The sequence below is a fragment of the Gossypium arboreum genome, chromosome 1, assembly GCF_025698485.1.
Source record: "Gossypium arboreum isolate Shixiya-1 chromosome 1, ASM2569848v2, whole genome shotgun sequence".
In the NCBI taxonomy this organism is placed as follows: Eukaryota; Viridiplantae; Streptophyta; class Magnoliopsida; order Malvales; family Malvaceae; genus Gossypium; species Gossypium arboreum.
The window spans coordinates 2,876,561-2,890,694 of record NC_069070.1 but is presented as its reverse complement, the minus strand read 5'-3'; the positions used below and the strand labels follow the sequence as shown (position 1 = coordinate 2,890,694).

General features: G+C 28.6%; 1 protein-coding gene across 1 annotated transcript; it reads right to left on the bottom strand.

The window, feature by feature from the left end:
- Positions 1-371: 371 nt before the first annotated feature.
- Positions 372-2,248, bottom strand: LOC108486264 (protein DETOXIFICATION 49-like). The gene has a single exon (XM_017790229.2). The coding sequence runs from the start codon at positions 2,066-2,068 to the stop codon at positions 506-508; it is 1,563 nt and encodes a 520-aa protein (XP_017645718.1). The 5' UTR covers positions 2,069-2,248; the 3' UTR covers positions 372-505.
- Between the last annotated feature and the right edge of the window lie 11,886 nt (positions 2,249-14,134).

Here is a 14,134-nt window from a genome sequence, read left to right as displayed (position 1 = left end):
TGTTCCAAAATTTTATAATTTTAATTTAACCTCCTCAAATTAAATTTCTGTAGGCAACCATAAACCATAAAAATATTAGTTTTTATAGATAGTTATAGACTTCAAAATAATTTAATTTTCATGATTTATAAGAGAAGAATAACCTTAAACTCTGAAAAGATTTAGTTTTCATTGACTATAAAGAAGGAGCAGCTATGAACCTCAAAAAGATTTAGGCTCGTAAAAAGTAAGGGAGAGGCAACCATGAAATTTCGAAAGAATTTTAATTTTTATGGACAATAAAATAGATATAGAAGATAACTTGATTTTAAAAAAAAATCTAAATATAAAATTCTATTTTAAACTAAGAAAATAAAGTACCCTGCGCCAAATTTTGTTTTATCCTCTGAATTTCAATTCTATACATGAATCGGAGCTAAATAACATTCTAGGTAATAATGTTTTGACAAAATTCACAAGAAAAAGGAAAAAAATGGTTAGAAAAATCATTCACGTCTGATCCAAATCAGACAAGTTCATTGTCGTGGTTTATGTCATGTAATAAGGGTGAAGATTCTTTGGAATCCGAATCAGCTTTGTTGTTGTCATTATCATCCACAGGGACGGCCCTGGTCAGTTCTTGAGCTCTCTTGGCTTGAATGTCCCAGTTGGTTCGAGTCACAACCAGCAACAGGGTCACCATACACGACGCTTGTGCGGCTAAAAGCCCAAGCCAAAGACCTTTGAAATCGAACCCGACGAAGAAACTTAACCACACCGCGATCGGCATGCCGACGAGGTAAAAGCATCCTAGGTTGATGTTGGCTCCTAGTTTTGGTCTCGCGGTGCCTCTTAAAACACCACACCCGGTTGTTTGCGGGCAGTTTCCGAGCTCGCAAAGGCCAAGAATCGGCAACACCGTTGATGTCAAAGCAATGATCTCCGGGTCTTGGGTGAACATTGTAGCCCATTTTTTCCTAACCAGTATAGCGAACAGCAATGCCGAAAGTCCTATCATTGAGCTCGAGGAAAGACCAACGATCGCAGCCAGTTTAGCCTTGTTTGGATTGTTAGCTCCAAGCTCGTTCCCAACTCTAGTCGAAACACCGAAGCTTAACGACGATGGGAAAATGTATATCAACGAAGTGGTTTGAATCAAAATCCCCATCGAAGCCACGGTTGCTTGCGGGTTCAACAACAAACCACAAAGCAAAATCATGATCTCGTACCACCACCATTCAAGACAAACCGAAATGCAACTCGGGATCGATAAATTCAACAAATCTTTCCATCCTTTCAAGCACTCACACGAGATTCCGCCCCACGTTTTCTTGTACACGCCAGAGATTTTAACGTAAACGATCAGCGAAAACACGAGGTTGAAATTAGTCCAAATCGATCCTAAAGCGACGCCTTTGATCCCGAGATTCAAGACCGAAACGAGCAAGTAGTTGATCGGAATGTGAAGGAGGATAGCCAAAGTAGAACAATATGTGAGAGGCAGAGTTATAGATTGAGCCCTCAAATATGTTCGCAGAGGATGTAAAAAAGATTGTGCTAAAAGATCAGGCAAGCAATAAAGAATGTAAGAATGAGCTTCATTGGCAATGTTTTCATCTTGTCCACAGAAGAGCAGAATCTTTTTCATGTTGGACCATAAAGAAGCTATCAAAATTGAAGTCAATAAAAGCACAAGTATCATTCTTTGCATGGTGAGGCCAAGTAGTTTATATCTTTTAGCACCAAAAGCTTGGCCACAAATGGGTTCCATTCCCATGGCTAAACCGGAAAGAACCGAGTAACCGGTGATGTTGGCGAATCCGATAGCGAGCGAACCGCCGGCTAAAGCTAGTTCCCCTAAACGACCAAGGAACAACATGGAAATCATGGAACGAGAGTAAAGCAAAAGACCTGTTAATACCATAGGCAAAGCTATGTTGGATATACACTTTGCTTCTTCAATAACAAGAGACAGACATGTCTTTTGTGGTGTTGGGTCCTTGGGATTCAAAAGTGTTGCTAACATGTCTGTTTCTGGTACTTCAATGGAAGTAACCTTTCCATGGTCCAAACCCTGTTTGCAGCACATGATTGAGAGAGGATTTTTTGGGGTTAACGAACGAATGAGAGAGAGAGAGAAAGAGAGAAGGGTAAGTGATGATGGGATTGGCTGCTGAGCTTTGGTGGGTTTATATGGTGTTTTTAGAGACAGGGGGGGAAACAGTCCACAATCAAGGACGGCAGTTTTATAAACAAAAGAAAAATAAAAAGGGGGATGGAAAAAGAGATTATAACAAATTAGGGGTTTCAAATTCTAATTGAAAAATGGTTTAAGGGAAACACAATTCAAGCCTTCCTTTTCTGACCGACCGCGAGATTTTACTGTTGGGTTTGGGGCCTGCAAATGTGTGAAACTATTTATCTCTAAACATTTCTACATCAAATCATAAGTATGCTTTACATGTGTCATGTATTTATGCGAGGACCTGTTTTTAAACTATTTCCCTTTGTTTAATAAAGTTCTAAACATGGTCAATTTCTACTTTTGCCTCTTTTACTATTCTTATATTTAAGATTTAGTATTTATATTTTAATTTAATATAATTTAATCATTTACTTTGATAATGTCATTAGTTAGCGTAAATTGTACTTAAGTTGCCCACTGATGCCATATGAAGGCATGGATTTAAATCCCACTGAAAGTAAATGTTGAGATTTTTTTGGTGAGTGAAGATGATCCTCTTTGTAGACCCTTTAAGGCTCTTGTTGAAGGTGGGAGGCAATTTTGGGGATAAAATCGAACATAAACACTTTGGGCCGAATAGCCTGCAAAACTTGGTAGGCTTAGCTTGACTTGGGTCGAGCTTAGAGAATATTAATTTGTCTCCTTTAAATAATAAAAAAATTAATTTTAAATTTAATTATAAAAAATATAAAAATATTTTTTTGAATAGTGAAGTGAGGTTTTTTGGGCAAGCCTAAGCTTGAAAAGTTTTTGAAATAGGGTCATGACTTGACCGAACACTTGAATAGATCTATTCGGGCTCAATACCAAACATGTTGAGGAAGTTTGTCAGACTTCGACAAATGACACTTGACAAACTTCTTCTTGAGCGGTCCAAATACCCTAATATAAAAATATCATGATACATAAATTAATGCATATATGATATGAATATATGAATATATCAAATTAGATCTATCCATAATTTAATTTAAATAATAAAAAAATTAATTTAATTATAAAATATATTAATATTAATACAAATATATATTTTTAATATATTTTTACTTTTTAATAGTAAAACGAGTTTATGAATTGTGTTGACCCAGCCCGAAACAAGCTTGGCCTTGAAAACTTTTTGAAAATCAAACCGTGACCCACCTACCTAGTTGATTGTTCTATATTTGATATATTGTCAATGAAGTTTTTTAAATTTTGGAATTTAAATCTGCCATGAATTTCATTTATTTTTTTATTCTTTTAATCATTAATTAAAAAAACATTATAATTTGAACTACGTGTGTTGGCCTGCTGATTAAGATGTTCATTACCCTAGGTGTGACATGGGTTCAAGTCGCGCTAATCGCCTTATTGTTAAAGCTCTATCCTCCTATTGTAATTCACTAACGCTTATAAAATTTAAAAAATTTCACTATCAATTAATTATCTTAAATGATAATATTTTAAGCACATCTATAAGATAGGTATGATATAAATAAATGAAGTATAAAAAACCTAATTTAAGTTTCAACTTTTGATGGAATGGTTAATGCTGTATTGTTTTTATGCTTCTAAGGTTTGAGGGAACAAAAATAAAAAGTTTTGGACGGTTATAAGTGGACCCAAATTGCAACACACATGGAGCTTGACTTATTTGTTGTTCAACCTTAATTAATTCTCTAATTTTATTCCACCACTAATGGGATTGGTTTGGTTGCTTTTGTTTTAATGGATGTGTTTAAATCCATTTTGGTTTATGTTGGATAATAAAAGGACATAAATATTCTTATATGTGTAGCATGGGCTATGCCTTTAAAAATGGTGTCACATCATTTTTACTTTAATGATTTTTTTAACTTGGGGTTTCAGCTATTTCTTTTATATATTTGTTTTAATTGGTGATTAGTATGATGGTTAAGAGTATTCATTTTTAAAATTTATTGAAGTTTGAATCTCCAAAAAAGTAAGTGATAAGTTGGGTAATTCTTATCAATAGTGTGTGAATATTTAACTTTAATTAATAACTTCGATACAAATTTATTTACTCTAAAATATACATTGCATTTTCATAATAATAATTTTGATATAACCAACGAGACCTTGGCACAACTGGTAAAAGTTAAAAGCTTCAAACTTTAGGTGGTTGAGTTCAAGTCTCCCTCTCATTCTGTGTCTTTTATTTTCCTATTCTTTGTATATTGTACATTGTGTTGGTTGGATTGAGGTGAATGTAGTTAATAGGCCTTTTTATTATAAATTTAAATTAGAATAAAATTAACATTTACTGTATGAATATTTTTAAAATTTTTTATGATTTTATAAATGAAAATTTTTTATATGTCAATTCTGTCGGACTTATTTAATTTTTTTTAATAATATAAAGAATAAATTGTTGATTTAATTAATATAAAACAAATTGCCATTTCATTTGAATTTGGTCGTATAGAAATGAATTCAGGCACATAAAATATAAATGGATTTAATAAAAAATATGAGGCTGGGGTGGTTTACCACTTTATCCCCAATATTTTTGTCTTGAAGCAAGGGTCGGCCGCATGTCGACGATGGCAGCGTCCAAAGGGCACTTGAGTTTAAATACAAAAAGCTCTATGTGACTGACCCCATCACTGACCACCTACGGACTATGGGCGGTGGCACGCGGCCGCTTACATGCCGTTACCAGCCTTCCTGCACGTCTCTTCTTTGTCTTCGTCTTTCTATAGCATTCAATTCCACTATTATCAGTAGCGTTGAAGGTAAAATGTTTTTTAACGTTAAAATTAAATTGTATATTTTTCAATAATAAAATATAATTTTATTATTTTAATAATTTATATCTTTATAATTTTAAAAGATTAGATTAAATTTTATTATTTTTAGAAGTTAAAGCGTAATTTTATTATTATTAATTTAAAATTTTATAAATTATAAAAATTAAAAGCTTTTCATTTTAACGAGACCGGAGTTCCTATCAATCTCCTTGACTCCACTTTTGATGCCGTAATAAAGTCATATTCCTTCACCATGCCTATAAACATGGCAAAAACGAAAAGATTTTGGATTAAAACAATGATGGTATAAAATTAAAATGTATAATTATGAATTTTATCCTTGTTGAAATATTTGTGAATTCTTCACTACTTTTAATCATATAAGTTGTTGGATTCATTGAATTTGCCTTTTAAATTTTTGTTCATATGCAATTGGATAAATTAATTGTTATAAAAGAGATGAAGAAAGAAGTTTGATTACACAATTAAGAAATTTCTTATATTAGTAGGACTTTACTTAAATAGTAATTCATTATAAATTAGTAAACACAATACGTGATATAAGTCAAATTAAAGACCCACCTCACTAAATCTTTCTTCCTAAAAATTTAGTTGTAAATTGATCAATAAAGTCGTTCTTGAATTTGCACTTGAAGAAGTTCTTCGTTTAAACAAAATAAGTTCTCTCTCAACCTCATACAAAAACGAAAATAAGTTTATGTTTAAGACATAATGACTTTTTTGACCTTCTAACTGTACAAAAAAATCATTTTAACCCTCAATTTAAATTTTTTGCCTCTTTTAGTTTTTGAATTTACTTTTTTTTTTGTCAAATCATCCAAAAATGGATGAAAAAGTTAACATTTGTTAACTTTGCTGACGTGGCATATACGTGGATTACATGTCTAACATTTAATTATTTTTAAAAATTTTAAAAATTAATTAAACACTAATGTGTCATTCACATGGAAATCTACATATTTGCCGCTGTCAACAAAGTTTAAAAATGTTAACTTTTTCATCTATTTTGAGGTGATTTGACAAAAATGCAAGTTCGATAACAAAAAAAGACAAAAAATTAAATGGAGAGTTAAAATATTTTTTTATATAAAATTGGAGGAGGAAGAAAATTATTATACCAATGTTGAAATAAGCAAATTATGATTAGTTTAATTACAACCAAAGTAAAAATATTGAGGTAGAATTTTATGTAAAATAAATGCAAACCAAACTCATCAACATCAAATTAATTTGTTGTATGTGAGAAAGGGCAGTGAGCTCATGGCTCGAGATATTTACAAGTTTAATCCTTTTGAAGGTCCCCCCACTTTGAAGTTCCAAAATTTTTCCTGAAATCGAGGCCTAAAAAGTGTGGAATTAAATTAATTTTCCCTGTTTTGATGTTAGTCTTTTCTTTTGTATTGGCCCCAAGATCACATGAGCTTTGTTGTTTGAATTATGTGTCACATGATGATGATGATCTTCTTTGTTAATTAAGGGTTCAATTTCTTAATTCTAATTTTTATTCTTATCTTAGTATGCAATTTGTGAACTTTAATATAATAAAAAAACCATTGGTTAGTTTAATCACACAATAACAAAATTGGAGGTCAAATTGGTAAGGAGATTGATTCATTAGTTCAATAGGTCTGACAGGTTAGACAATTTGGCATTTTAAATAAGAATGTTAAAATATTGAGAATATATACATTTAATTGAAGAGTTAATTGTATTATATGTTAAAATTATAAATTAATTTTAAAATTTTAAAATTTCTTAATTAAATCCTTTCTAATCAGGTCAGGGGCGGACCGTTATAAGAGTCCTGGCCTTTCAAAATTTTGAGAAATTATGATTTTTCTTTTGAAATTTTTAAAAATTTTAATTAACCCTCTTAAATTTTTGAAATTTTTATTAATTTTATAAAAATTAAATTCCTATTTTTTTAATTATCATTAAACTCCTAAAATTTTTAAATTTTTACTATACCCAAAAATTATTCTCAAAATTTGCCACTGAATCAGTTTCTTCCATTTACTATTTTGTTAATTCTTTTGTTTGAAGTCGATTAATGACATGTCACCATTTGATTGTGAGGGATGCTGGAGTTATTTTGTTTTGATTTTTTTTATATAGTTTATTAGTATGGTTAACTCACCTTTCGCACTGGGTTGATTATTTATTTGTGTTAAATTATAAAGTATAAATTTAAAGATTAAAATATATTCTAAGCAATGTTTTTAGAACTGGACCAGTGATTGAATTAGTTAAGAGTATGTTTAGCACTATTTTTTAATAGTGCTTTTGATCTCGAAACAACTTTTGAAGCCATAAGCAATGATAAACAGAGACAACTTTTGAAGTCAAAAGTGCTTATGAACCCAAGCGCAAATGCAACTTTTTTCTATATTTTATCTGCGCTTTTTACGATTGAAAAGAGTGCTTTTTGAGTCAAATGATATTTATAATCCTTATTTATAATCTATTATATTTTATATAATATTTATATTGGATATAAAATTATTTTTATTGAAATTTATTTCAAATATATAAATTATATATTTAAATTTGTAACGGTTATATTTTAATCTTTAAAAAATTATTTATTCAAATTAAAATTTACGAATAATTAATATTAAAACTTAAAATATTCAAAATTTGCATTTCATATATCACAATATTAATAATGAGAAACAATAAATTATTTTTATATTTTATTAAAATACCTTAATATAAGAAATTTTATATAGTATTTAAATATTTTTTAGTTTACTATACCATATTTAAAATGAACATTTTATTTCTTAAAAACACTTTTTGAAAACAACATAATAAATTTAAATCTTAAACCAAAATTTTTAAGAGCATTTTTCAAAAACAATGCTAAACAAGCCTTAAACCACAAGTCCGTACAATTCGATTAAATAAATTATTTAAAAATCATCAAAATGTTTAAAAAATAAAAACTAATTTAATAATTTTTTAGCTTTGGTTCAACTAATCAGACGGTTCAGTAGATCAACTGGTTTGATGCATCTATTCAGACTGATACTTAGGCCAATCAGTCCGGTCCAGTCCAAACAACTATGACTCTAAGTCTTTACACTTCGTACATTTGAAATTTAGTCCTCCTACTTTTATTTTCAAGAATTTAATCCATCTACTTTTTAGATTTAAAAACCCAATTCCAAATCATATATAATCACGTAACATTTTAATTGAAAAGTTAATAATATTAACTATTTTAACTAATTAATAATATTATAAAAATATAGAAATTAAATTATATTAGAAATTAAAATATAAAGATTAAATCTCAAATTTATTATGATTAAAATTAGAAATTAACTGTTATTATAAAATGAAAAAAAAAGAGCATGCAAGTGTGTGCCACTTGTCGGCATGAGGAAGGTCGTTTCCTTTTATATACAAGTAGATAGATTCTTTTTATTTTTTGCATTACTTTTTTATTCCTTTTATTTTTTAAGTAAATAAATACAAGTAGATAATAATTTATGTTAGAATTAAATTACCTTTTGAATTTCTACAATTAATAATAGTTGATTTTGCATGTGCCATTTTTGTTCAATTGTAACTTGACAAGGTTACTACTAGGTTATAAAAATAGAGATGAACGTACCAAAAATTATTTACACAGTTAGAGATATTTTATGTCAACAAGACCTTGTCCAGAGAGTGATATTCCACTATAAAATCAACAAATATAGGTTTTGATTTAAGTTCAATTTCCTCACAAATTACAACCTGACTTTTATACTTTGAACTAGATTACTTTTACCCAAAAACTTTCTCCATGAAAATTTAGATATCAATTGATAAAAACAATTCAATTTATTTACAATTTTACATTCAAATAACAATTGTTAATTGAACAAATAAAGTGTTCTCTTGTCTATCTTAACTTAGATCACTATATATAAAGTACACTAAGGCTTGTAGAAATACAATCAAGGTACAATATCTTATTCCACAAAAGTAGCATTCAAATCGTTAACACAAAATCGTTATCAAACTCCTTAAAGATCATATTTCCTATTTATGGGACATCAATTACATTGAAAGTGTTAATCAATCTTCGCTTGACTTTATTCTTGCAATAATATGTCAATTAAATTTAAAAAAAATTATTGATAATCATGTAACAAAAAAGTTGACATTGTAATAAACCTGGATTTAATCAAATTTGAATGATGTTAACAACTAAACTTGCATTGTTAAATCCTAAAAGTACAGATGCTAAGATGTTATTTAATAAACGGAAAATTTAAGTATGGAAGTTAGTTATAAAATTGTTCGGTATATTTCTTAAAATTATAAACAAAATATGGTTAGATTGCTTTATAAATTTAATTTTAAAATTTTAAAGGTAAAGTATTTACGGATAACATTAAAAGAAATAAAATAAAAAATGATTTTTTTACATTAATTGATAAGTAGCTCCTTATTTACTTATCATTTTCACAATTTTTATCGAAATTTTTTATCATTTATTTTTAATATGGATTATCAAACATGTTTAAAAATTAAATAATTGAAAATATTAATTTTAGTTTATTTAAAAAATTTCAACGGGTTATCAAACAAAGCCTAAACTCCTTGAAACAAAAGTAGGACTAAATTTCAAATGTACAAAAAATACAATAAGTCGAAGCATATTTTAACTCTCTTTGTTCAAATGTGCTTCTAAAATATTAAAAGTAATTATTTGATACATTGCCATTAGAGTTTTTTAGACTTCACAAGTGGATTGAGGATGTGACAAGTATCACATTTATTTATATAATCAATTTTTTATTTCTCTACTCAACCCTAAAATACGTGAAGCCCTCAATTCGCTTGTAGAATCTAAAAATCTCCACGGATAGTATATCAAATAAAATTTCAAATATTAATTTATCAAAGAATAGATATCTCATTCACAAACCTATGGCCATGTTAAGATGAATCAATTATGTTTTATTGTTACACATTTGAAATTTAATCTATTTGCATTTAATTTTTAAAAATTCTCTCTATGTACTTTTTATTTAATAATTAAAGTCCATTAATAACACGATAAAAAAATTTGCTAGTGTAAAACTTAAAAGGTTTTACATCATTCTATAATTTTTATACTATTAATATTTTAATAATTTAACTGCCATTTTCATGTTCGATTCATGCTTATCGTGCATGTCAAGTTTGACATAAATTAAAAATTTCTAACTATTTGTTTTATGTAAAAAAAAAACAAAAAACTTTGAACTATTAAAATATATTAATATAGATAATATTTTAGATCAACAGACATGATAGAAGTATCAAATCAATTCAAAATTTATATGCATGACAAATACAATATATTAAAAATTCAATAGTTGGATTGTTACAATATTAATTATATAAAAATTACAAAGGGTGTAAAACCAAATAAGTTTTACACCGATATAAGTAGATCTTTCCCATATATAGACTTTCACTCTTTATCTCTGAAATAGTGTTGAAGAACCTTACAACCCCGGATTTAGACTTAGAAACCTTACAACCCCAAGTTTAACATTTTTATTTGCTTATTCAACCCTTCACTCCTATAATATTGATTGTGTGAGTAATTTTTTTTATTTTAAAAATTCCGCATGATCCAATTTAATCGAATTCATTTGATGGTGTTATCAATTAGACTTCAACTATTAAATTAAAAGAATAGACAAATTAACTTTCAAACATGCAAAAAGTAGGAAGAGTAAAAGCATAATTAAACCAAAATTAAACTTATAATGTCAACGAATAACCACATATTAATAACCCTATCATATGATCATATGTGAAAGGCAAGACCCACGGGTTGACAAGAGACAAAATGTGATTTTAAAAACAAAAGTTTTTCAATTTCCTTGACAAGTACAATGAGGAACATGTCAAAGATTTGACATATAATTCAAACATGATTAGTTTCATTCAAAATTATAGGATAATAAGTTAGATTAAATAGCCAAGGAGTGGAAAATTACTTCAAATTTTTGCTGCGATGATAGAGGGAATTGAAGTCATTATAATTTTACGTGCAACGACCGGCAAATTTGATTATGTTTGTTTTTAGAGAGGCAAAAGTTCATTGGATTAAATCTATTGGGTACGATTGATGTTAAGTTTTGATTTTGTCAATTACGGCTTAATTAGGTTGATATGATAAGAAAGTTGACCAGTTTAGGTATACAGGTGTTCACATAGATTAACGAATAGTGTGGATTTAAGTCTTTGTTAATGATTTTTTTTAATTTTGAATATAGGGTTTGAATAATTTAATTTTTCTTATTGCAAATGTAAATATTTGAGGTTTTGGTACAGTTGGTCCATACGGAAGCTCTGGGTCATAAGTTTTTAGATTTGAGATTTATTATGTATAATTGCATGTGTCAATCTTCAAAGTCCTACCATGTGTAGGTTTTAATTTGGTTGTAGTCAATCTTAGTTTAAATTATTCCTATACTTAATTTGTGTTGTTGTCATATGTGAGTTTTTGTTAGGGATTGACATGTATAAATAAAGAAATAGAAAAGGTAGAGAAGATAAAACGAGAAAAACCACAGGTAAAGGAAGCTTCAGCGTTTCACTAAATAGGCAAATAAATAAGAGTACAATATGGATAAAATAAACATAAATATACTAAATGTACTAAACGTACAAACCCAAAGCCCAAAAACAAAGCCCTAACTCGGGAACAAAATTTTCTCCATAGTTACCACGAAAACTCTCACCAAAACTCATTTGCGATAACATCTTGTCACTCCCCAAAAGAAAAGCCTTATAGTACTATATCTTTAATTGCTTTTTAATTGGTCTCTCAAAACAAGGGATACAAGGACCCTTAAAATAAGTTAAGATTAGAGGTTTAATCATACTAAAATATCCTTGAAGTAATGAGAGCAATCAAAGTTTAACGAGAAAGGATAGCAGAGTTTAACAGGGAGAAGAAACCCAATTTATGTGGGGAACACATTGCCACATTGCAACATCCCCATTCACATTGTCACGATGTCATCCATCGCCGTAACTTTGGGAAGCTTCTCGTCATAACGTCGTCATCTGTTCGGCTGAAAATACGAGACACACCCCACAATTTTAGTTTTTACTTTTACAAGATTCAAATTCAAATATCTATTATCTCATTTAATTTTTAATTTTTTTTCAGACTTATCAAATACGAATTTTTAACGGATTTGGATATCAAGCAAATTTTATTAATTTGGATTTGAATAATAATTGGCATTAATACGAATAATAAAAAATTAAAACTCTAAAGAAAATTTGCATATTCAAATTTTAAAGAAATTGCACATGTCAAACCTTATGCTATCCCTACACAAAAAGCTGAGCCCATGTTTAGAACCATAAATCCATGGAATCCTCAAAGGTAGAAACCCAAATATAAATGGGTTTTAGAATGCACTATGAACACAAAACCAACCCACACTATAATCCCCAATTTGCTCATTAAATGTCCAAACTATATTTAAAAGGAAAGATGGAAATCCATGTAGTTTTTTTTTTTGTAATTTAAGAATTCAATTAATTTAATCTATTAAATTTTTAGATTTCAAATGTTAGTCATTTTAAATTTTTTTTCAAATTTGTTGATATAATATTTTAAAATTAAAAATATTCACTTGATAGTAATGTAAAAAAAACATTATAATGAATATGTATTTTACATATAAATTTTAACGGTGTTAACAATCGGAGTTGCACTATTTTTATTTATTATAATATAATAAAAGATTTAGGTTTAGATATCACCATCTGAATCACCTTAATATAAAAATTAAAATATGTTGTTAGTCCTTAATGAAATTTAATATTTAGTTCCTTAGAGGGTCTCATGTAGATGATGTTAGCGTGTTAGACTTGTCATATAGCTATCATTACGGAATGCACGAGGTGGATGTTTTCGATGAGGCTAGAACATGTGTGATGAGATAGATTTTGTCATTACTTTGACTTAATGGTACAAGACCATTAAGCCTATGTGATATTTGGTGACCAATAACTTTATGTTCTCAATGATCTTTAGGGAACTAGGTGATGGATGATTTGAACTTGTCTAAATGGTTGCCTTCTAAAATGAGAACTTGTGGGTGGCTTCTCAATTTTCTGTTAACTAATTTATTGTTTGAGTATTGTTCTGACTTATCATGTGTCATTATTCGGAGGAGGGTATATTATGTATAGAATAAAATACTCTCCTCAATCAGTTATTGATCCCATGACAAGATTTTATATGATTTTCACATCTATTAGCATTAGGTCCAGAATTTGTAATACTTATTTCGATATAAAAAATGAATTACTCCCTTAGTCCCAAAAAATTCATTATCGATTAAAATGTTTTAAAATATTTTTAAAACTTTGAATGTAATAATTTTAAATATATTTTAATAAAAATTAATTAATTAAAATATTTAAGATAATAGATATCAAATTTAAAAAAAAACTGAAAAATTTTCCATTGTGATAATTTAACACAAACATTAGGGAATATTAAATATTTATTTATATTTATCTATAATCGAGTTAAATTAAACTCTCTCAAAATTCAAACAAAACCGTGACAACAAAGGAGCAGCCAACTACAGCGACAACGTAAACAAAACATCGCCATTCGACAGTCAAGGATTCATGCATGTAACTTTGCCTGCAAATTAAGCCAATATTCAGAGCAACTTAATATTAAAAAAATCATTTTACCCCCAAAATGCCCAAATCATTATAACCAAAGATACAATCACCGACAATGGCAACAATGAGGGTGAAAAGTACATTGGACATAAATTTTCCAGGAAAATTAATTTTCCTTGAATCAGGAGCACGGCTGCACCAGTCAGTGTTTACAGCAAATTAAGGATATCACTCATCAGAAACAGAAATGGGAAGTTATATGGAAATGGGTATGACATCAAAAAAAAAAAGGAAGAAAAACCCTATTATTTTTTAAGAGATTACAAGTTACACATACAATCAATGAGGTTTGGGGTTTTTTTAATAGAATAATATCATTTTTAGTCTCTCTTAATTATCAAATATTCAGTTTAAGGTGAATATATTCAAATAAACTTTACTTATAGCCCTTATTTTAATCTATTTTGGTCCCTAATACTAGTAT

What these genes read in the sequence shown, in the direction of transcription:
- LOC108486264 (XM_017790229.2), bottom strand. Translation starts at nt 2,068, where the DNA reads ATGTGCTGCAAACAGGGTTTGGACCATGGAAAGGTTACTTCCATTGAA.